The sequence below is a fragment of the Ambystoma mexicanum genome, chromosome 8 (assembly GCF_040938575.1).
Source record: "Ambystoma mexicanum isolate Mex_15411 chromosome 8, UKY_AmexF1_1, whole genome shotgun sequence".
Lineage (NCBI taxonomy): Eukaryota > Metazoa > Chordata > Amphibia > Caudata > Ambystomatidae > Ambystoma > Ambystoma mexicanum.
Genome location: NC_090929.1, coordinates 177,632,398 through 177,655,753, shown reverse-complemented (window position 1 = coordinate 177,655,753; position 23,356 = coordinate 177,632,398). Strand labels below are relative to the sequence as shown.

The 23,356-nt window shown below is 43.7% G+C and overlaps 1 protein-coding gene across 6 annotated transcripts in view; it reads left to right on the top strand.

Annotated features, from left to right (window-relative positions):
- Nucleotides 1-23,356, top strand: part of SEC16A (SEC16 homolog A, endoplasmic reticulum export factor) — a 1,467,667-nt gene that overhangs the window by 399,690 nt on the left and 1,044,621 nt on the right. For all 6 annotated transcript variants that reach the window (XR_011268503.1, XM_069609587.1, XM_069609588.1 and 3 more), the window contains exons 10-11: nt 11,044-11,182; nt 12,853-13,092. Coding sequence is in view for 5 of the 6 variants with exons in the window: in XM_069609587.1 (XP_069465688.1) it covers nt 11,044-11,182; nt 12,853-13,092 (379 nt within the window). In the remaining variant the exon portion in view is untranslated. The remainder of the gene's footprint in view (nt 1-11,043; nt 11,183-12,852; nt 13,093-23,356) is intronic.

Below are 23,356 nucleotides of genomic sequence, written 5' to 3'. Positions count from 1 at the left end.
TTGCGGCTTTCGTGCAACATGACACAAGAGGGCACTGTAAGCTAAGTTACAGCTCTCTTGGGTCTCTAGCCTTCTACAGGCCCTAGATACTCGTTTAGGATTGTATCTGATCGGTGCAAGTGAATCAGGGACGGGAATGGTGGCAGCGATCATTTCTTGTGTTTTGAGCTCCTTTTGGCGTTCTAAGCGCGTTTCTCGCGCTTAACCCAAAATGGTGGCCTGGCTGCCAAAATGGCCAGACCGCGAGGCTCCTTTGTCCTGTTCCCTGACCGTCTTGCTCCCTTCACCAGGTCGAGCATGTACTTTCCCACGAAACACGGATGCTTTCGCGGGCTTCTACATGTCTTGTGTGTGCCTCCAGGATGTGGGCTGGGATGTCTGGTCCCAATACACATCCTGGGTGCCAGAGAGTCTAGGGTGGTGTGAATGCCTGGGACCACCATGGTCCGTGATTGGTCCACGAATGGTGTGAGTGTTGATGAGCAGATCTCCCATTGGGCCCCCTCCGTTTTGGCGCGAAGGGAACCGTGGATAAGAGGGGGCTGGAAACACCACTACCATGTTGATCTCCTGAGTTCTCACGAACGAAGGAATACAGGAGCCAAGTATCCTGCAACCAAGAGGCTGGACCGAATAATCGCTGGTGACCCGCTGAAGGACTTCTCCTCTGCACTGCTGTCGCCTTGTGAAACCCTTTTCACCTTTGATCGAACCAGAAGGCATGTACTGGTACTTCGACCCTTGGAATAGCGGGAACAGCTATTCTCGGCATCTTCACCATCTCCTGCCAGTAAGCCTTCGGAAGCGTCTCTGGGCCATCCAGCTGACTGACCAGCTTACACGGGAGTCTTGCTCTGTAACCGCCGCCAGGTTGTGTAGTATTTCGAGTCCTTGTCACTCTCACACGCTTCGTACACTTGGCGTTCCCAGGTCTGAAGTGAGTAGTGTACATTTGGCTCAGATACACACAGCCGCTCCGTTGCCCTGCTGTGGTAACAAACTGTGCGGGTTTCTTCGATTGGGACGTCTTTTTACTCAACACGACGACGAGGCGTTCCCTGCTCTTCTGAACCTGCCAGCTGCTGAAACTGACGCGGAGAAGCCTGGGTCTGCTTGCATCGGGGACCGGTGAGTAGCATAGCTAGGATCTGGTCGCCCTCCTGCAGGAGCCCATTGCTTTTCCCCGCTGTGTCCAACAGCACCCTTTTCCGTGCTCGCGCTCTGCTTCTGCCCACTGTGGAGGCTGCGCTTGAGTCGCGGAACTTGTTCTTCTTTTGTGCACTAAACTGAACTGCCTGATTTCCCTCGAAGAGCTTCTCCTTTTGCCCGTTGGCACCAGCGCGTGCAGGTACTTTTGAGCACAAGGCTCCACTCTTCGCAGGGCTCGGACTTCCATCTAGTTAGGTGCCTCTGAAGGCGAACTGGGTCTAAGCATTATTTTGCACTGCCTGTCTTCCTTCCCTTTTAGGTGGACTACCCATTTCGTGCATATAACGCTTGAGACTTGTTGTATTTGTATATATATTGTGTTGATATGGTATGTGTTGGTTTACTATCGTTATATTGTGATTTTCTCGCTACGGTCATTGTTTTAAAGGCCTTGAAATAAATGTGTATATATTTTTAATATAACAACTGTTTGGAGTAGTTTGTAAGTGTTCTTGCTTTGTGTGCTCATTGCGGGCTTTCAGTCACCCTCACCCCTCTTGAGACCTAGTCTTGACCGCCGCGATCGCTACCTTGATTGGTCTGGCTCGTCCAGAGGTTACCCTGTTCCAAGTAATTAGGTTGGCCTTCTGAACTTCTGCGCCACCAGGACAGCGGTGGGATACGACTGAAGGTATCCAGTGTTGCGCACAAACTAAGGCATTTCAGGTTATTCCAACCAGGACACGTAGTGAATTGTTGTAGTATAACTTTAAAAAGGCCATAGTCCTATCTAACAGTATGGAAACAAATACCTTGTTAACTTTAAATGCTTCCAAATCAGAAACATTGAAAAAGATGTGTGCGGAGAGAGGTGTTTCCTCTCAAGGCACGAAATTGGAAATGATCCAAAGAATCGTGGCGTGGCAAGAAGCGCAGCTTGACGCTATAACTTCTGAGGACAGTGCGGAAGGAGGTGGGGCTGCTCTCACTGGTAGAACCGACGGTTCTGCCGCTGCACAGATCCATCGCGACCACGAGGACAGGGAGGACGAGATGTCTAATGTTTCCTCTGCCAGTGCTGATGGGGAGGCTATGCTTGAATTCAAGAAGCAAGAGCTGCGGTTTAGGCAGCAGGAGCTTGAATTCAGCATAGCCAAACTAAAAATCGAACAGGCAGAAAAACAAAAAGACAGGGATCACCAGTTGGAACTGGCCAAGCTTCAGGTTGCAAATGGGTCCAAGGGTCCTGGACATGGGTCTGGGGCCTCCTCTCATCCACGGTTTCCAAAAGATCTGCTAAGTGTGTATGAGGAAAGAAATGACATTATGGACTGTCTGAATGCGTTTGAGTGTGCATGCGAAGTTCAACAAGTTGACAATGCTGATAAGATTGCCTGGTTACTCAGCAGACTGCCCCATTCTGGCTGTAGTGCCATTATGGAAATGTCGAAGGCTGAGCGAGCTGATTTTCGCAATGTTAAAGCAAACTCTCATTTTAAAGTTTGGGAAGACGCCGGCCCAATATTTGAAACATTTCAGAGAGTATAAGAAAAAGGAAGGTGGTACTTGGGTATCTTATGTCACTGAGTCCTTCGATAAACTTAACTGGCTGGGTCGAAGGTTATAAGGTTTATACCTTCGAAGGCATGATAAATCTTGTCATGCTGGAACACATTTTTGCATCTTCTTCCCCTGAGCTTAAGCAGCATTTGGCCGATTCGAAGGAGATAGATCCTAAGAAGCTGGCCATTGCAGCCGACTTATGGGTGTCACATCGAGTGTCCCATAAGGACAAAACTCATCCTGGTAAGCAGGAGGAAGGGAAAAAGTCCAAAGATATGGAGGGTGGGGAATCTGATAAATCTTCTTCTCATAAGGGCCACAAAAAGAAAAATAAGGGTAAGACACAAGAGAACTCACAGGGTAGTGGAGGTCAGCCTCCGAAACAGAACTCTGGTTACAATAAGCCTCCCTATGTAAACACACCCAATGGATCTTGTTTTGCTTGTGGAGCAACTGACCACGTGAAGGGGGATCCCCGGTGTAAGGTTAGACCTTTGGGGGTCCACTCCGCTAATCTGGCCTTCTCCTCCTACGAGGAAGAAGAGATTACAGGAGCATCCTTCTCCTCAGACTCATTTCCCAGCGGGATAGAGGCTGAGGTAGTTTTAGTGTCCCTGGGTTCCTGGGAGCCTAAAGTCGCAGAGGCTTATGCTAGGATTCCGGATAATACCAAGCACTACTTTAAAGACAGTGTGCTGATCAATGGAGTAGATGCTCCAGCTCTTAGGGATAGTGGGTGCAGTCGCACTGTAGTGGATTCTACCTTGGTAGACTCAGAGGAAGTTGCCAGAGCTACTCTGATGCCCACTAAGTTGGCTGACGGCCCACTCCGTATGTTCCCAGTAATACCTGTAAATCTTACTTTAAATGGTACAGCAGTCAGGATTCCAGTGAGCATTCAGAGAAACGTCCCGGGAAAGGTCTTGTTAGGTAATGATCTCAGAGCTTTAGGGCTCGTAGGAGACCCTGCCGAAAGACCCTACACACGGTCTCAAGCATGGGCAGCATTGGCCAAGACCAATACGCCGCCCCAGCCGAAGGGGAAACCCAAGGCGAAAGGAGTCGACAAGTCAAGACGAGGGAAAGAGAATATTCCCCCGAGCTCGCCTACCACTGCGGTGGAGGAAGTTGGTCAATCGCCCGGGCCTGACGAGGAGGTGGCGATGCCTGAAGTATTTGACCCCAACTATCATCCTGAACTAAAAGACTTGTTAGTTGAAGGAGGTCCTGATAGGGACGAATTCAGTAAAGGCCAACGTGAGTGCCCATCTCTGGAAGGCCTAAGGAGACAGGCCTGCTCCCAGCTTGAGGGTGAACCTCCTGGGACGCATAGGATTTATTGGGAAGGTGGACTCCTGTATAGTGAGTCCACAGAGTCTACAGAAGGAGACCATAGGAGGTTGGTGGTTCCCCTTGCTGTTAGGCCCTTCCTCCTGCAGTTGGCGCATGAAGTTCCCCTTGCTGGTCACCTTGGTATGAAGAGGACCAAGCAAAGGTTATCCATGCACTTCTACTGGCCCAAGATGGGGGTGCGAGTAGAAAGTCACTGCAGGAGTTGTGCCTCCTGCCAGTTGTCTGGTAAGGTTGGCGCGACAATCCAAGCTCCGTTGGTACCGCTCCCAGTTGTGGGGGTACCATTTGAAAGGGTAGGGATCGACATCGTTGGTCCCCTTGACCCGCAAACATCCTCGGGCAATAGGTTTATCCTGGTGCTGGTCGACCATGCAACCAGATATCCTGAGGCCATCCCATTGAAAACTGTAACTGCCAAGTCAGTTGCAAAAGCTTTACTTGGCATATTTACTAGGGTTGGCTTCCCTAAAGAAGTTGTGTCGGATCGTGGCAGCAACTTTATGTCGAAGTATATGCAGGCTATGTGGAAAGAATGTGGGGTCACCTACAAGTTCTCTTCTGCATACCACCCCCAGACCAATGGTCTGGTGGAACGTTTCAACAGAACGTTAAAGAGCATGATTGGGGCTCTGGAGGAACCTCAGAGAAGAAAATGGGATCTTCTTTTACCATGCTTACTGTTTGCCTACCGAGAGGTACCACAGAAGGGTGTTGGCTTCAGCCCCTTCGAACTTCTGTTCGGTCATCCCGTACGGGGACCCTTAGCCATCGTCAAAGAGGGATGGGAGATGCCCACTCCCCCTGTTACTACCACATAGTTGATTATGTGCTAGGGATCAGAAAACGGATGGTACTTCTGATGGGCTTGGCTAGTGATAAATTGAAGGCAGGACAAGCACTGGTGAAACATAGGTACGACCAGAAAGCTTCCCTCATCAACTTTACACCTGGTCAGCAAGTCCTGATCATGAATCCCATAAGGCCTCGAGCTTTACAGGACAAATGGTCAGGCCCTTACACAGTGGTGGAGCCCCTGGGTGAGGTTAACTATTTAGTGGACCTTGGAAGGCCTGGACAGGCTCCAAAAGTGTTTCACGTAAATAGGCTGAAGGCTTTCGTCCCAAGAGTCAAAATCGCAGCACTGCTACTGGCTTCAGATGTTGAGGAAGAGGAGTCTGAACCTCTCCCCGACCAGTTCCAAAGCAGTCCTTCAGATAGCTCCTTTGAGGGTGTCCGAGTGGCCCCTCACCTGACTTCTGATCAGCAGGCTGAGGTGAAAAGTTTGCTTAGGCAGTTTTCCCCCCTGTTTTCACAGTCGCCTGGTTTGACACCTTGGTGCAAACATAACATTGACACAGGAGACAGTGTACCTACCAAAAGTAGGGGATACAGGATGTCAGACAAAGTACGGTCTTATATTAAGACCGAGGTCAACAAGATGTTAGACCTTGGGGTGATTGAACCCTCTAGTAGTCCTTGGTCCAGCCCTGTGGTTTTGGTTCCAAAGGCAGGCACTTCTGAATTGAGGTTCTGCGTGGATTACAGGGCTCTGAATGGTGTCACCAAGACAGATGCACACCCCTTGCCTCGAATAGATGAGCTGGTGGATACTTTGGGTGCCTCCAAGTACCTCAGCACGTTTGACCACACTGCTGGCTATTGGCAAATAGCGTTAGCAGAGCATGCCAAGGAGAAGACAGCATTTTCTACTCCAGACGGCCTTTACCAATTCCGGGTAATGCTGTTCGGGTTGAAGAATGCACCTGCCACTTTCCAGAGGCTTGTGAATCATGTGTTGAATGGGTTGGACAAATTCTGTCTTGCATATCTGGACGATATAGCAGTTTTCAGTGCCACCTGGGAAGACCATGTGAAACACCTCGGGATTGTGCTCCAGGCTCTTCAGAAAGCACACCTGACCATAAAGGCTAGTAAATGCCAGATTGGACAAGGCTCAGTGGTTTACCTTGGACATGAAGTAGGTGGAGGGAGGATACAGCCTCTTCCCAGTAAAGTACAAGCAGTACAAGACTGGCCTACCCCCACTACGCAAACCCAAGTGAGAGCCTTCTTAGGACTCACGGGGTATTACCGCAATTTCGTGGAAGACTATGGCACCATAGCTGCCCCTCTGACTGCCCTCACAACTCCGAAGAAACCCAAGAAGGTAACTTGGACCGACGAGTGTGAGAAGGCCTTCAATGGCTTAAAAGATTCCTTGTGCCAGGCTCCTGTCCTCAGGGCCCCTGATTATCAAGACCTTTTATCGTGCAGCCGGACGCCTCTGACACTGGGATAGGAGCTGTACTATCACAAGTAGATGAGAAGGGTAAGGAACACCCTATTGGTTTTATTAGCCGCCAGCTTAAGGACAGAGCTCAGATGGTCCACGGTAGAGAAATAATGTTTCTCTGTTGTGTGGGCCCTAAGGAAGCTGAGGCCCTACCTCTATGGGACCCACTTCACTGTGCAAACTGACCATAAGCCCTTAAAGTGGCTAATGAACATGAAGGGGGAGAATCCAAAGTTGCTTAGGTGGTCCATAAGTCTACAAGTCTTCGACTTCACTATTGAGCATAGGCCAGGTGTCCAACATAGCAATGCTGATGGGTTGTCCAGAATGTTTAACCGACCTGAACAAGAGACTCATCCAGGGGTGGATTAGTTCCCCCTGTCCATAGTCTGGGAGGGGCGAGTGTTAGGAAAGATTTCGTAATTGTAGGTAATTTTCCTTCCAAGTGGCAACCCCTAAACTTTTTTCTGTTGTTTTTCACCTTGTTCTTGACTTTGCCAGAGAACTGCAGCCTTCTGCCGCACTCCTCTGGGCTTTCGCTCCTTTCTTACGGGGAAACTGACATGCCCTTAAGACAGTCAGTACCGGGGAACGCTGTTTCCCGTAGTTTCTTTTATCATGTTGCGGCTTTCGTGCAACATGACACAAGAGGGCACTGTAAGCTAACTTACAGCTCTCTTGGGTCTCTAGCCTTCTACAGGCCCTAGATACTCGTTTAGGATTGTATCTGATCGGTGCAAGTGATTCAGGGACGGGAATGGTGGCAGCGATCATTTCTTGTGTTTTGAGCTCCTTTTGGCGTTCTAAGTGCGTTTCTCGCGCTTAACCCAAAATGGTGGCCTGGCTCCCAAAATGGCCAGACCACGAGGCTCCTTTGTCCTGTCCGCTGACCGTCTTGCTCCCTTCACCTTCCCCAGGTCGAGCCGACCCGGAGCCTTCCTTATTTGGGCATGTACTTTCCCGCGAAACACGGATGCTTTCGCGGGCTTCTACATGTCTTGTGTGTGCCTCCAGAATGTGGGCTGGGATGTCTGGTCCCAATACACATCCTGGGTGCCAGAGAGTCTAGGGTGGTGTGAATGCCTGGGACCACCGTGGTCCGTGATTGGTCCACGAATGGTGTGAGTGTTGATGAGCGGATCTCCCATTGGGTCCCCTCTGTTTTGGCACGAAGGGAACCGTGGATAAGAGGGGGCTGGAAACACCACTACCATGTCGATCTCCTGAGTTCTCACGAACGAAGGAATACAGGAGCCAAGTATCCTGCAACCAAGAGGCTGGACCGAGGAATCGCTGGTGACCCGCTGAAGGACTTGTCCTCTGCACTGCTGTCGCCTTGTGAAACCCTTTTCACCTTTGATCGAACCAGAAGGCCTGTACTGGTACTTCGACCCTTGGAATAGCGGGAACAGCTATTCTCGGCATCTTCATCATCTCCTGCCAGTAAGCCTTCGGAAGCGTCTCTGGGCCATCCAGCTGACTGACCAGCTTACACGGGAGTCTTGCTCTGTAACCGCCGCCAGGTTGTGTAGTATTTCGAGTCCTTGTCACTCTCACACGCTTCATACACTTGGCGTTCCCAGGTCTGAAGTGAGTAGTGTACATTTGGCTCAGTTACACACGGCCGCTCCATTGCCCTGCTGTGGTAACAAACTGTGCGGGTTTCTTCGATTGGGACGTCTTTTTACTCAACACAACGACAAGGCGTTCCCTGCTCTTCTGAACCTGCCAGCTGCTGAAACTGACGCGGAGAATGCTGGGTCTGCTTGCATCGGGGACCGGTGAGTAGCATAGCTAGGATCTGGTCGCCCTCCTGCAGGAGCCCATTGCTTTTCCCCACTGTGTCCAACAGCACCCTTTTCCGTGCTCGCGCTCTGCTTCTGCCCACTGTGGAGGCTGCGCTTGAGTCGCAGAACTTGTTCTTCTTCTTTTGTGCACTAAACTGAACTGCCTGATTTCCCTCGAAGAGCTTCTCCTTTTGCCCGTTGGCACCAGCGCGTGCAGGTACTTTTGAGCACAAGGCTCCACTCTTCGCAGGGCTCGGACTTCCATCTAGTTAGGTGCCTCTGAAGGCGAACTGGGTCTAAGCATTATTTCGCACTGCCTGTCTTCCTTCCCTTTTAGGTGGACTACCCATTTCGTGCATATAACGCTTGAGACTTGTTGTATTTGTATATATATTGTGTTGATATGGTATGTGTTGGTTTACTATCGTTATATTATGATTTTCTCGCTACGGTCATTGTTTTAAAGGCCTTGAAATAAATGTGTATATATTTTTAATATAACAACTGTTTGGAGTAGTTTGTAAGTGTTCTTGCTTTGTGTGCTCATTGCGGGCTTTCAGTCACCCTCACCCCTCTTGAGACCTAGTCTTGACCGCCGCGATCGCTACCTTGATTGGTCTGGCTCGTCCAGAGGTTACCCTGTTCCAAGTAATTAGGTTGGCCTTCTGAACTTCTGCGCCACCAGGACAGAGTTCAGAAATCCGTCTTAACACTAATCATGGGCCAACTAAAGATTGAGCCCAGCAGCTCAGTCTTCAGCTTCCACATAGGGGGTCTATTGATATCATCCCCTGGGCAGACTTTTGTCCTCTGCATGTTTGCTGATGCCACAGTCATGGTGACAACTATTTTCTCAACCCACAGTGGTATATTTGCTTACTTTTAAAGTATGTGTAAAAGTAAGTAAATACACAGCTCTCCGATGTGAGAAATGTGACAGCGTCTTGCCGTCTGAGCCTCACAGCAGAGTGGTGACTGATGCCTCAAAGTGGGAGGGCCTTAGCCCTCCCAAGCCCAATCCTGGTGCCACCCATAAGTAGACATTAGGAAGCGCTGGCTATTGCACATCCTTCAGGACAGCGGCATTAGACATTTTAGACCTGCTTTGCCTACCTACCTTTGTGCTCCGGTGAGAGTAATGTTTGCCTTGGGATCATAGTTAAGCAGGGCATGGTCTAGAAGAACTAGGTTGATTTCAGCAACTTTGATGTAAGATACCTGGTCTAAGGTACCTCGTTCGTCTCCATCGGAGTTCTGCAGGCTTTTACGATTCAGGTTTCTTAGCCGCATGCAGATTTGGTTTGTTGCTGCTTATTTTAAAATCTGCTTTGGGACGTGTTGTGGACAGCGTTATGCCGCACATTGTAGTGAATCTAACCTGGCATCTGTAATTCATGTCCTAAAAGTGATATTCGTCCCCCCGCAAGATGTGAAATGCAAGACTAAGTATAAACCATTTAATATGTTATCTTATGAATTTTTAAATTGTTTTGTGTTATTGCAGTCACAACTGATATTTTTTTATTCTTTGATTCACTGTTTTTATTATCATGGTGTTATTGTTGTATTGATTTCTTGCATATTTGGACTGCATTATTGTATGCTTTTTCTGTTTGTGTATCTTTTATGGCTTTTTCTGCCGAAATAAAGAATTGATGGATTGAGTCTGGGTACAATTGTAAGATGTTTTTCTAAAGCTTATGATATCTGACCTCCAAGTCCCCTGAAAGATGTTGCACTCATTCCAACAGAACTAAGGCAGCATTGGTGACCTTCAGCAGATCTGCAGGCAAGTCACCTGGGACACTCCTCATGCTTTTGTTGAGCACTATTCTTTGGACTCATCGTCTAGAAAGGATATGCCATTTGGCCAACAAATCCTTTGCTGTCCTTTTAATAAAGCTTGTTACACAGTCTCGTCGCCTACCCAGTTGGGAAGGAGGGGGAGAGCAGGGCACTGCAGTACGGAAACCATTACCATCATGGTGATTCTGGTACTCTTGGTCCTTGTACGCCTTGCTTTACAACACCCTCTGAGCCTTCCCCACTAAAGCCCTGGTGTGTGACAACCTCCTCGGCATAAAATCCTTACGGAACTAAGAGATGACTGTTGGTGATGAATGGGTGGGAGGTGTACCTGGAATGCTAAGTAAAGCTCATGCGTACCGGGGACATTTCCCTCAGAGAACGTTTTTTCAATCCACTCTGCAGAGCAGATATGCCCAAACAGTGGGAAGGAGGAAGGTTTAAGAGTACCATAATGGTATTTTTCGTATTGTGGTTGTTGATTACTCTTTTATAACGCATGGCATGTGTTATTGTAAAACTGAAGCATTCCCAAAAGTGCTTTAAATGTGCTGTGGTTCACACCTAGTAAATCTTGCTACTGTGTGAATAGATAATTTCCAATAAAGTTCAACTAAATCAATCCCTATACATCAATCTTCCATTTTCTTTCTAGCATATGACTGGTGTTTAAAAGTCTCCTCTAGGTGCTAATCTGAGCTATTGCTGATAATGTACTCTAGATTTCACAAGTCAAGAACTTCAAAGGATGTTATATTTTTAAGGGAAAAACACAATGGTACTGTGCAAAGTTTAGATTTGTGATTGTAAGTGACGCAACGCTAGATACTTTCACTTTCTTAATGTCTAATATCCCATAATGAAAGAGAAAACTGTGGAAAATGTTTCCCGTTACTGCTGCTGCCATTTACGATTGGGCATAAAGCCTAGTTTTGCTTTGATTTACCTATGAATGTTTTTATTAGCACTGAAAAGTATGCTGTTATCCAAAGTACTTCGATTCATTAAAATGTGTTTTCATAGTCCTAAAACAAAAGTGTTTGACTTTCCTTGAGCTTGTTAATTATTTTTATTTATTCCCTCTGTTTTAAGGGAAGAAACACATAAAGTTGACGTGATTAACTTTGCCCAAAACAAGGCAACAGAGTGTTTTCAGAATGAGAACTTACTGGACAAAGAATCTGCCAGTCTGCTTTGGGATTTTATTGTGCTTCTGTGCAGACAAAATGGGGTAAATATTAGTAGTTTTCCTAATGTAGCTGTTTCTGCCGTGGGTAAAATGTTATTTCAGCTATTCCGTGCATATCTACATACGTTGTTGGGTGCATCAGAAATATCATGAGTATCCTGGAAAAATATGTGGCATTGGTGTTTAAATGCCTTGCTTTGAATCATTCTCTTGAAGCAGCACTTATTAAGCTAGTTGGTGCTGTTTTGCCCTGATTCATAAGACACCTCCTGATATTGGGTTTCATTCCTTTCTGTTTATTTCTTTGTTTAATACCACCTCTCGTTTTGTTTGAGTTTTGTTGATTTCTTTAACGTTTGTTTCAAGACCTGCTGTCTAGCAAAAGCCTGGAAAGATTGCTTGCCACCCACAGCCACTACCCATTGTGGTGTAGGCTAAATGCAAAAAACCCTGGCAGTGTAGGCTAATTATGCAGTATTGTTTTTTTTTTATTTTTTTCATTTTAATCATTGCATCTCTTGGCTTCTTCGCCTGCCCCAGCCCCTCCGCTCCACAATTCTCTGAACATGTGAACCAATGATGAGAACACTATTATTTCATTTAAGTTTACAAGTTCAAACATTCATTAACCGGTCTTTCTTGAAACCTGAACTGCTGCACTAGGTCTGCAGTCATAACCTGCAGTTCACTTTCTTCCGCAAATACATAATGCTATTTAATTGGTAGCTCCTATTTCCCTATTAAGATAATACAAAGGAAAAACAGATGGCGACAGACAAGCTGCAGACACTTTTTCATTGTTATATCTAGAGAACTGTGGTGGTTTACAGGACATCTCTAGCCCAGTTTGGACCATGAATACAAATTTATTGGCAGACACAAGATGGACATAGTAATAAAATATTCTGATCAGAAAGTGGTTGTCACCATTTAAAATTAGTCACCTTAAACTAGCGCAGGTGTCTCCGACATGCGGCTCTCCTGATGTTTTGAACCACAACTCTCTCACCTATAACTGTGCTGGCTAACGCTGATGGGAGTTGCAGTCCAAAACCTCTGGAGAGCCAAAGGTTGCCAGACCGCTTCCCTAGGTAGGGTGTGCTCTTAATCTTGTCTTCCACTTTAAACGTGAACATCAGAAACCACTTCTTTAGTCTGAGCAGTGGCTGATTTCTCAATACAATTAAACCTAAATTTGCTTGCAATGCGCCCCAGTTGAAAAGCTTTCTAAAATAAATGGCACTTTTTGGATACAAATACATTCAAAGATGTAGTCTGTTGTAATGTGGCTAGTCCTCAAAGCTGTGTGGTTGCAGTAGAGTGTAGTCCTAGTCATTCGACATGACTTGGACACACAACAATCTCACTGTGCCTTCGGCTCATTCACATAGTAATATCAGTTGGGGCCTGATATGAATGCAGAGTGCCTTGGAAGCTTGGGATTGTAACAAAGATGCAAATCATTGACTTGTTGTGTGAACAGCCATTTTAAATGTCAGAGGTTTGGATCTGAGTTTAGATATTCATTACAGTTAACCAAATACAAAGCTAAAAGCTATTGGCAGAGGAATGGTTAAACAAGGCTGTTGAGATAAGATGATTATGTTCGGTGTTTCATTTTGTTGTGCTGTTTTGGTTTGTTCTCCAAGCACAATCCCTACTTTTATGCCCTACATGATTTAAATGCGTCACCCTCTGTCTTTTCTCCCCAGACTGTAGTAGGTACAGACATCGCAGAGCTTCTCTTACAAGACCACAAAACTGTGTGGCTTCCTGGAAAATCACCGAACGAAGCCAACCTGATTGATTTCAGTAATGAACCTCTGGAGCAGGCAGAAGAGACTGGTGCATCTCAGCTTTCTTTTCTCACCGATGTGATGAATAGCACAACAAGTTCCATAGAGAAAGAGACTGAGAGGTTCCGAGAGCTGCTGCTTTATGGCCGTAAGAAGGTACGTGCAGTTTGTAGAAGCTAGACTTTTCCTCCTACTGCATACTAGTTCTTTCAAATAATCGCAGATGTTCATGTTATGCCTCATACTCCATTCCTTCCAATTTCACTTGTGCTCTAGCACCTTGAAGCGTCTTCTTTGTGCTGGATGAGCTTACCAATAATGATCACAGACCAAATAATCGGACAGACCAACGGAAGATGGTAAAATACTGTTTTAATCTCAATGAAAGAAAGCAGGTAATATCAAAGTAGAGGCTCGATGTTTCACACCAAGGTTTACTTGCACAGAGTTTATATAGTGTTACGTACATCATTTATGACATCCTATGTGGCATTTCACAAAAACTTAACGCCGGGAGGGATTGGATTATTAGGGGAACATTTCTACTTATAGAATAATATAATATTAGTGTTAATATCTCATTGGTTGCCCTTTGTCTGTAGGACACTCCCTGAGCTGCTTCTACACACGTCAAATACTGATTATAGCAGAGAATATGGCAGCAGACTAATAACAGCAACATTGTTTATGAAAGTACATGGCAGGCCTTTTGATTGGTTGGCAACCCAATCCATCCTTGGACATTGTTCACGTGCTGCTAAAACGAGCCCAAAGTGAAACCACAAGCTGCGTCAGCTTGTTCTTTGTTTTATCAATTAGTCCATCGTATGTCATCGACCTGATCCTCAGCCAAGGTCTGTCATTTGTAGTTGACCTTGTAGTCTGCTCAGTGTTCTGAGATATTCGAGGGAGTGCGAGCATACCACTATCTTAACTCGAAGCTCTAATGAATAGCATTTGTTTTAAGTTCGTCATCACGTGTCGGGAGACCATGATTGTGTCAATTTCTGTCTCTCAATTTCTGCTATTTGATTTCATTAACCAGAGTGTCATTACCGTCTTTGACCTTTAGAGACTTGCTGACTCGATCTCGCATAGGCTTTTGCCTTGGTGGTGGTTCAATACATTTTATTTATTTGGCATTTGTAGAGCGTGCCGAAACCGTAGTTATCTGGGCTCTGGACAACACATGAAATTAGACATTTTCTTCGCATACATAATAGGGGCAGAAGATTACAGGAGCCCGTAGAATACAATTATACATAATTTAACATATTTACAATATGTACAGTCGGTACGTAGATAAGTGTGCAGAGGAGTTCAGAAGGACTGGGATTACCTGTCATCAGCAAATGTCCTGGCCCTTCCAATCATAGCAGAAATATGTCTTGTGCACGTGGTCTATTCATTCGCCCATCTCTGTGCCTTGCGCCCATCTCTTGAAATAGCCTCCTTAACTTCAGACCAACGTACTCCCTTATTCTGCACATGAAAACGGCTTCTTCATCAATTCTTCATTTTGCAATCCTAGGCTTGTCTTTGAGGTATCTGGGTTTATTCTTCAACAGGAGTGGTCCATTTTCTTCCAATGTCTGTCCTAAACGTTATATATATCTTTTTAGCAAGCTTCTATATGCTTCTACCTTGCATTGCAGCATATTAGTTATTGGTCAGCACGTTACTTCATCTTTTTGTTTTCACAAGAATTTCATCTTTTGATACCTGTTTCTCTTAGTGCTTCTGTTACATCATCCGTCTTTAAGTATTTTCATATTATTTTGACTTGGACTTATACATCTTCTTTGACATATTGCTGTCATCAGACTTGTTTTGAGTTCATCCATGATTCTCGGAGCCGCTTCCTTGCATTTAGACAATTGACATCCTTAATGGCTGTCTGAGTGCACATGGTCTTTCGTATCAGTGTGGTATGGACCTTTCGCATAAACTTGTGCATGAATTCCAAATGGTAGCCCTTTGTCTGCTACTCCAATAGGACAGTAGTGAAGTGGCACGGACTAGAACGGTAGTGAAGAGGCACGGACTAGAGAAGATGCCTCCGCCTGCTTCTCAACATTCCCCCCCCTTTGGTCGAAAATTGGACCATCCTCTTCTTTTCCTCTTCTTCCGCAATTCCTGCTTCATTTTATTCCACCATCTCATCATATTTTCTTCGGGACCCATATTTTTGTCACTCCCCCCCGCCGTCCTCCTCAGGTGACCCCTATTCGTTGTGTTCCCCCACACCCAAGGTCATGTGGTGACAATCTCCTGCTGGTGAACAGAATGTCCATCGTCCTACATATCTCTTCCCATCTTGGGGATAGTAGAACCTGGTTACTGGGGGTGGAAGAGAATATTTCTTGATATTTTCTCGAGTGCTTTTTTCAGGCTGCGTTTTCTCTCCAGTGCCGCTGTTGGCTTCAACCATTATCTTCATCCCAATAGCTTTTTTGGCTGTTTTCTGGCATTGTCCCAAGATGATCCTTAAGAGACTGAATCCTAGCAGCACCAACACTAGTATTGCTCCAAGTAGTTTGAAAGCATTTGCTAACCAAGATGGAATCCATGAAAACAGGGATGAGAACTGATCATCTCCTGCCGTCTCATCCGCTTAGTCTTCCATTTTTTATGCAGGATAGTTAACACTGTTATTGCCTCTGTCAAGGGTTCATTGTCTCCATCATGAGATGGTATAAATGTACAGCTAGAAGGCCTAAACTTGGCATAAACGCCTCCTTGCATTGCTGCTATCAGAGCCAGAACATACCTGTTCTGGAGATTCATCAGCCTGATGGGTCTCAACTCTTGGCATTGAATCATTTTATTGCTGCATTGATCGTTTGCAGAAATTCCTATCTAGTGATCTGCAACTACTTGGCGTTTACTGCAGCTTGAAGTCCTGGTATGAATATAGATGTCATTATAATGGCAGTCTTGCTGAATAACTTGTGCTCATCAGGAATGTCTTCATAAGCCTTAATTAATTTCAACGAGAAATAATTGTCTTTTCAGTAGGCGAAGATGAAATGATCTCTTCCTTCTGTTATATTCATTCATTTTTGGGAAATCCTCGATGTGGAGGTCAATTTGTGAAATCCCCAACTCTGGGACGTGCACACTTACAATGAAGCACACTCCGCCCCCCAATTTTTAGGCAACTGCATGTAGTTTCTGGATCTGCAGACCCAACATCGATCCATCAGAACTGCTGTTCCTCCATTCATTCCTGGCACTTCAATTGTTTCTCTGCAACCTTTGTTCCTTCCAACATAGACCTTACCATCATTCTTGAAGCAGGTTGTTAGGTTCTTCCATTGTAGTATATGCAATGGTCCTGCTTCGTTGTCAACCCAGGTTAGTAGTTTTGCATACTTGGCCCATGATTCCAGGCATTCATCATCTACCTTTTGCACTCTGTCGACTGTGTCTTTCTTCAATAGATGTGCAGGGCACAATATTAGTCTGTCTTCGCATCCATTTCCGGTAGCTAGATGCTTCTACACTAACAGCTGTGCTCTTTCCCAACATCCTGCCTCTCCTGATTTTTCAGTCATGTCTGAGCAATTCATTCTCTTCATGTGAACAGTTTGTATCTTCTCTCCAATTTGGGATGGATACATACGTTTTTTGTCCACCCCAATCCACTCTCCATTCATTTTGTCTTCACATATGTATCTTTGTATGGAAAAGTCTGTCTTGATCACCATCTTAAAGTTGCCCACTTCCCTTCAAACTGTCCTCTCGTGGTGCATGCTGCTAAAGGACTGAGACATTTTGGATCCTGTGGGGACATTTCTCTTGCAATAAATGTTCTTGCTGCATTCATGGCATACGATATTAATGAGCACACAAAACAGCTCTCTTCCGATGTTCTCAAGTTCCGCTTCTTTCATTGGCTGGTACCATAAGTTATTTGCTAAATGAGCTGATTTATATAAGTATGTGTTTATGCTCTCATTATCTTCCTCCGCATCTCTCTTTACTCTGGAAAATGTCTTTTAATATCAGAATGCAATGGGGTTTTTGGATTAATAGGAATAATGGGAATAGTGGGGGGGATGGCTTATTTTCTGGCTCCTTGCTGCTAACATGTGTAAATGGCAACGTTTATAAGAACAGTCGAAATCAAAATACCACAGAAAGCTGTGTATTGGTGTTAATCCATCCAGTATTTTTTAAATGGCCAAAACGTAAGGCAAAAAAATGTGTGATATCTGTCGGCTCTGCAGACACACTTCCCTGTTCGCTTTGCGGACAGGACACCGATTGGCTAATTGGCTTGCATCATGTCTGCGAACACGCAACGTGTTCTCTGATTGACTGGGATGAGGCGTGAGGTTCATCACATTGTTTCAATGCGCCCGCCATCTTGGATCCGTCGACGGCACAGCAGTGAACAGAGGCAAAATGCAATTTTGGGCAGTGTGTTGGTGTACAGAAGTGCTTGGGGAGGGTTGGGGAGTAAGAGATGGGTCAAATACTGTATTTGTTTAGGTGGCAGGTGCCCCTGATGCGTTCGCCATGTCCGTGGTTGTCCGCGGACATCATAATTGCACTACTGCCTATTTTACTTTAGTATGACGTTGGTTTTGGGTTGTTAGTAGAGGATTGATTGTAGTTAATATGCCCTATAAGCAGCTTACATACCACAGTCAAAATATTTGGTATTATAGGTGTGCTATGCTGCGGTGGTTGTGGCCAGGGCCTAGAGTCTTGGGGTGCATGGCCGAAGGCCATTCCCCCAATACTGTAGGCACTGGCCACAGCCACCGCAGCATAACACACCCATAGAATCAAACACCCATCAAATATCCACAACTCAAGTTTGTGTACTGTTTCATTTGTAGAGTTTGTATGTGAAGTTGTGGAGTTTGTAACAAGGAGTGCAGTGTTTGAGTTTATTTATTGTATACTTACTGGTTCAGTTTTTTGTGGTTGTATGCAGTTTTTTCATGACATGGGTAACTGGACCAGATATACTTTTTCGATCTCTGTGATAAAAGAAAAGATCATATGTTAGAGCAGGTAGTTTACAAGTACTATAGTTCAAACCAGTGTACTGTGCAATTTGCTCAATTACTTTGTTTTCTAAATCATTGGGTCTGTGGAAAATAAAATGCATGCTGGACTAAAAAAAACTGTTGTGGTACAATATATTTCTTTCATTGTTTTACTGTTTATTTCTTGTTTCTTGCTAATCTTCTATCTTTGGTTTGTTGCAGCTTTTTGGGCCAATTAGATGCCTGCTGGTGTATTCTAATTGTTTATTTCTACTTTTATGCTATTCATCTATCTGTTGGGTTGTTGCAGATTTTTTGGGGCAGTTGGGTACCTGTTGGCGTATTCTAACCGTATATTCCTTGTTTGATTTTAGTGGTATTTATTTATGTGTTTGCTTGTTGCAGAATCTTGGGGCAGTTAGTTAAATGCTGGCGTACTTTAACTGTGCACAGTGTTGAAGTTGAATTTTTGCTTATGTTCATACACAGATTACGTATTCAATTTTGGTTTTAAGAATATTAAGTAAGCGTTTACAAGATTTGCTGGCAAGCCCCGCTTTAGAGTAATGGTACTATCATTACATTCGAACCATCCACAATTCTTTTTTTTATATATGCAGTGCAGTGACCTGTATTGGATGTGGCTCCTGCATGTTAGATTATACCTATTGTTGTGAAGGTTTTCTTACCAAGTGATACTTGACCATGTGTGAATCCAGTCAGCTTACAGTTGTTTTTGTACCATCTGCATTGTAACGTAAAAGCATTACTATTATGCATTTACTATGTGTCTGTATTTGTAAGGTGGAGCGATTATCTGAATTGCAGGTAGTACGTAATCTGCCATGGTTTGCATTTTGTGCAAGTTGCTGAAATGGAATGGATTCACAGTTGGGTATGGATACATACACAAAGCGTTCATTAGGGACTTCTTCCTGTGTCACATGGTTGCAGAGAGTGCATGCATGTTTCCACACGTATGAAATCTGAAAGACTTCATTTATAGGTATGTTCTTGTTTTCCAGTACTTGTAGTAAGTACATTAGAAATTCTTGTGGATCTTCTTGTGAGTTTATGAATTTGACAATTCCAGCACAGTAGTCCAATTCTTGTCTTATTCCATGAACACTGTAAGTGTTGTCAGGATTGTTGGTTGCATTTCTATGGAGGACTAACATTTGCAAACACAATTGGTCTGTACTGTGTAAATGTTCTCAATAATTGGTGGCAATTGGAATAGAATATTTATTGCTACATTTGCGTAGCAATTTACAGCAGTTATATTTGAAAATTTGAATGGACCTGACAATTCTGTGTCGAAGTCATTTGTTCGGAGTGTTTTGCTTCTTTGAAGAAGTAGTTGCGTTACTTTGACCAGTAGTTTCTTCTTTCGTTGTGGTACTTGAAGTATTAGTTTCTTTTTTTTTTCTTTGGAGGAATTGTAGTGATATCCTGTATATCGTTTCAGTTTGAAGTAGTTTTCTTTTACAAGGTTTTGCTTTTTTTGGAACAGGATAGGTTTTTAGATGGGGAGGGGTGTGGAGTGAACGCAGCCTATTGTATTCTAGAATACAAGGAATATCTGCATTTACTTGCATCAAAGCTGATTAGAAATAGCCCGTCAAGTGTACTTAAGCGTGATAGTGCTACATAGCTCATGCCTTCTTTAAAGACTGTGCTACCAATATCTCTTAATGCTTTATCTAGGGTAAGACTTTGTGAATGGTACCTGCGTATGCTAGAGTTAGTGAAAATTGTTCTCTGCGTACATACATGTCTTTGAAAAGAAGGAAGCGGGCTGTTGAGCGTCCTATCCTTTTAACTTCTGATAGTTTGTCAAAGATAATATTGACAAATTGAATGTTGTTGTCATGTGGGTATGTTTGAAAGCCAACAACTGTACCAAGTGCTCCATTAACTAGTCCTTTCTCCACTTCAAGGTTACGTTTAAGCAATACTCTAAAGTTTAAAGATAATTTTAATATTTTCTCCAAACCAGCTGTGTTGGAGATAGTTTTCTAGGGTATTTAGTCTTGTTGTGGCTTGTTGACACATGGGTAGTGTCATACCATGTACGTCCAGTTTATCTGTGGAGCAAATTTCAATTATTGGTTGCATTTCTTTTTTCAACATTGTTTCATTGAATTTTGAACAGCTTGCAAGAGTTGGCATCAAGGACATACAATTGACGTTTGTGTGTGCTAATTGTTCCATGACATCAGTAGCACGAGTTATGGCCATAGAGTGCATGGATGTGCCTGGTTTTTAATATTGCTTGTGCTTTTTGAGATAGTACACCAACCCTAATACTTTTTAAAATGTTGGTGTATGTGAGGTCTGCAGACTGGCGCATGTTTTTTGTTAATTCTCTGTATTAGAAATGTTGCCAAAGGTTGACATTTCCTACGGTGCTAAGAGTTTTATGGCACAGTTTGTGCCCTAAGGTTTTTAAAATAGTATCAGCTTTCACTGGTGTCAATTGAAGAAGATCTCTGAAAACAATAATGCGTTTTCCTCCAAAGAGCTGTTCATAGTCTGTTTTGAGGACCTCTTGTAATCTGAGGTGAATCAAAGCCAACATTAGGTTGGAGACCATGCTCACCTCCTCTATTAGCAGCATTTTCATTTGTTTGAAAACTCTGCGTAGTTCCATTGCAGCTTCTTTGGAAAGTGTGTAATATTCTAATTTGTTTTGGTGTTCTACTGGAAGGAGTAGTAATCGGTGTAAAGTGACACTGCCTATGTTGTAGGCAGCTAAACCTGTGGGGGCAGTTACAACAGCTGACAGTTTGTTGTTTGTCAATTGTTGAAGGAACATGCTGATTTTGATTAAGAATGTTTTGCCTGAACCAGCTTCACCACTCACGTATAGCAGTATAGGTTTGTAGTCTTGGCAGGTACAGTGTTTATTTTCATGTTCCACACCATGTTCACTTTGTTTTATTTCTTGGAAAATGCTATGCTGCTCATTGTTCCGTTGTGATTTTAGTACGGCGAAGTCTTCTGTAGCTTGTTCATACTGACATATGGTGTTTTCTACTTCTATCATTGCTAATTCTGCCTCATTTTCTATTAGTGGCTGTCCAAGTGGTTCTTGGCTTCCTGTTACAGAAGGTTGACTACTGTCGGGCATGCCCACTTGTAGTTGGGCCTGGAGTTCTTCTTCGTGTTGCTGTTCATTGTGCAACATTGTTTGGTACTGTGTAAAGTTTACGTCTGTTATTGTGCTTTCATTTGCTTTGAAAGCGTCTTCATAGGAGTCATATGTATCCAGTAACTCGTCTTTTCTCCATGGTTTAAAAAGTTGTAGCAGGGACATGTAATACAGTTCTTTATGTTGAGGAGTTTTTAATGACAATTTGATAGGATTAAGCTGCGTTTGGTAAGTTTCACTAAGCTGCCTTCACAATTTACCACTCTGTATCTACCTTTCTTTTCATCTGGTTTAACATTATTTTTGTATGTGAAGTTTTGGGCTACGTGGTAGAGACGCATGGTTTCCAAAGTGGTACTCCTGTTTGGGTAGTATGTGTCTAGTAAATTGTTTTTCAAAATGTCTTGGCTGTTGGGATCATTTTTGGCTATTGTTTCTATGTCCTCATATGATTTGAGAACTCTTTTTCTAGATTTAGCAGGACCAAGACTTAGCCATACTATATTGTCAGATTTTCCATACAAGGCAGTACCAGTTAAACGGTCTGCAGCTTCATAGCAGCCACATTCTCTATGAGAGAGCATTGTTATGCCTAAGGTGTACAATTTCTGTGATCGTGTTTTGTCAGATGATATGTCATCCCAGAGGACCTGAAGCTCTGTTTTCTCTGCTTTGTTTAAGTAGGCTGTGACATATTGTGCAACTTCAGTGGAATTGTCTGCAATGTACTGCACACCTTTGTTTGCATTCCATAGAAGGGCAATGATTGCATTGTAATCATTGTTGTATTTTGATTCTTCTGTTCTTTTTATGTAATGTGTGCTCTTAGGTGATTTACCTTTGACACTATGCCTGACTGAAGACTTGAAGTTGTTTACTTGACCTGTTGCTGAAACTGGTCTAGGGAAACCAAAGCAGCATTTGGTGTAGTTATTTCCCACATTTGTGTCTTTAAATTGTAAAATTTGTGCATGAAGGTCACTATGTGTTTGTGATGGGATTTTAAAAGTGACATATTTTTGGATGAACTGCAGAACAGTGGCATTACTGTCCTGACCAAATTTAGGGGCATCTTTAATCCATAATAGCATGTGGATGTGTGGTGCACCTCTGGCTTGGTATTCTTTTCTCCAAAAGAAGTGTTTAACTTCTCTGAGGGGAGAACAGTCTTATTACAAATAAAGTGTAGCATAGCAATGAAGTGATGATGGAAAATCTTGATACATTTACAGGATCTAGAAAGCAGAGTTCTACTGGTGTTTTTATATCTGTTTGTTTTATTCTTGTTTGCTATATGTAGGAAATTGTGTAAATCTTCCCATGCATATTCTGCGCAACTTAATGTAACCAACCAAGTGGGTGGGCCAAGGTTTCTTATCATAACAGCGTACATCTCTGTGACATCGGAACCAGTATTCTTTTGTACCACGCATGTTTGCTAAAAGATTTGTAATACTTGAGTGTGAAACCTCATCTTTTTCTTGCACTTTTTGTAATAATTGCATAACTGACATATTTTGAAAATGGGTACCTGATTTTAATGTGTGTGCAACTCCGTAGCATAGAGTTGCTAGTTCACTTTCAAAGAGAAGATGGAATATGTATTCCACGTTTTGTCTGAATCTGGGGTCGTCAGAATACATTCGTAGAGAGCAATATTCTGATGCTGTTATCTGTGTGGGTCTATCATCGTATCTTCCTCCTTTTCCACCATTAGGAAAGAGTAGAGAAAAGGCCTGTGCTTCTATACTTTTTTCCCACATGCTGATTGGAGATTCTTTGGCTCGTCGCATTTGATACGTTTCCAGTGCATCATCTATCGTGTCTTTAGAATGTAAAATATTGGATTTTGTAGCAGGATTTAAAAGTTCAAATTGACCAGTTTCTGGTGACTCTTGAATTATTTCAATGGTTTCTCTCAGGTTTTCTTCAATATTAACTTCTTTGTAGTATTCATTGTTGTTTTTTAGATATTGCAGTGCTTGTCTAACTTTATGTAAGTCCACGAGTTGTTGCCAATTTGTTTAGTCTTTTGTAGGTACACCATTTACTAAGACAATTAAAGATTGATCTATTGTCCGTTGCACTCCGAGAGTGTATACATTTTCTTTGAGATCTAATGGTAAATAAACTACTTTGCCACAAATGCCTTTGACTAATTCAGAGGGAGGTAATTTTGCTGTTTTTGGTTAGAGGCTTATTGCTTGAAATGCGTGCACTGTTTGAATTATGATGCTCTCATATAAATTTAGTTGTTGCAGGG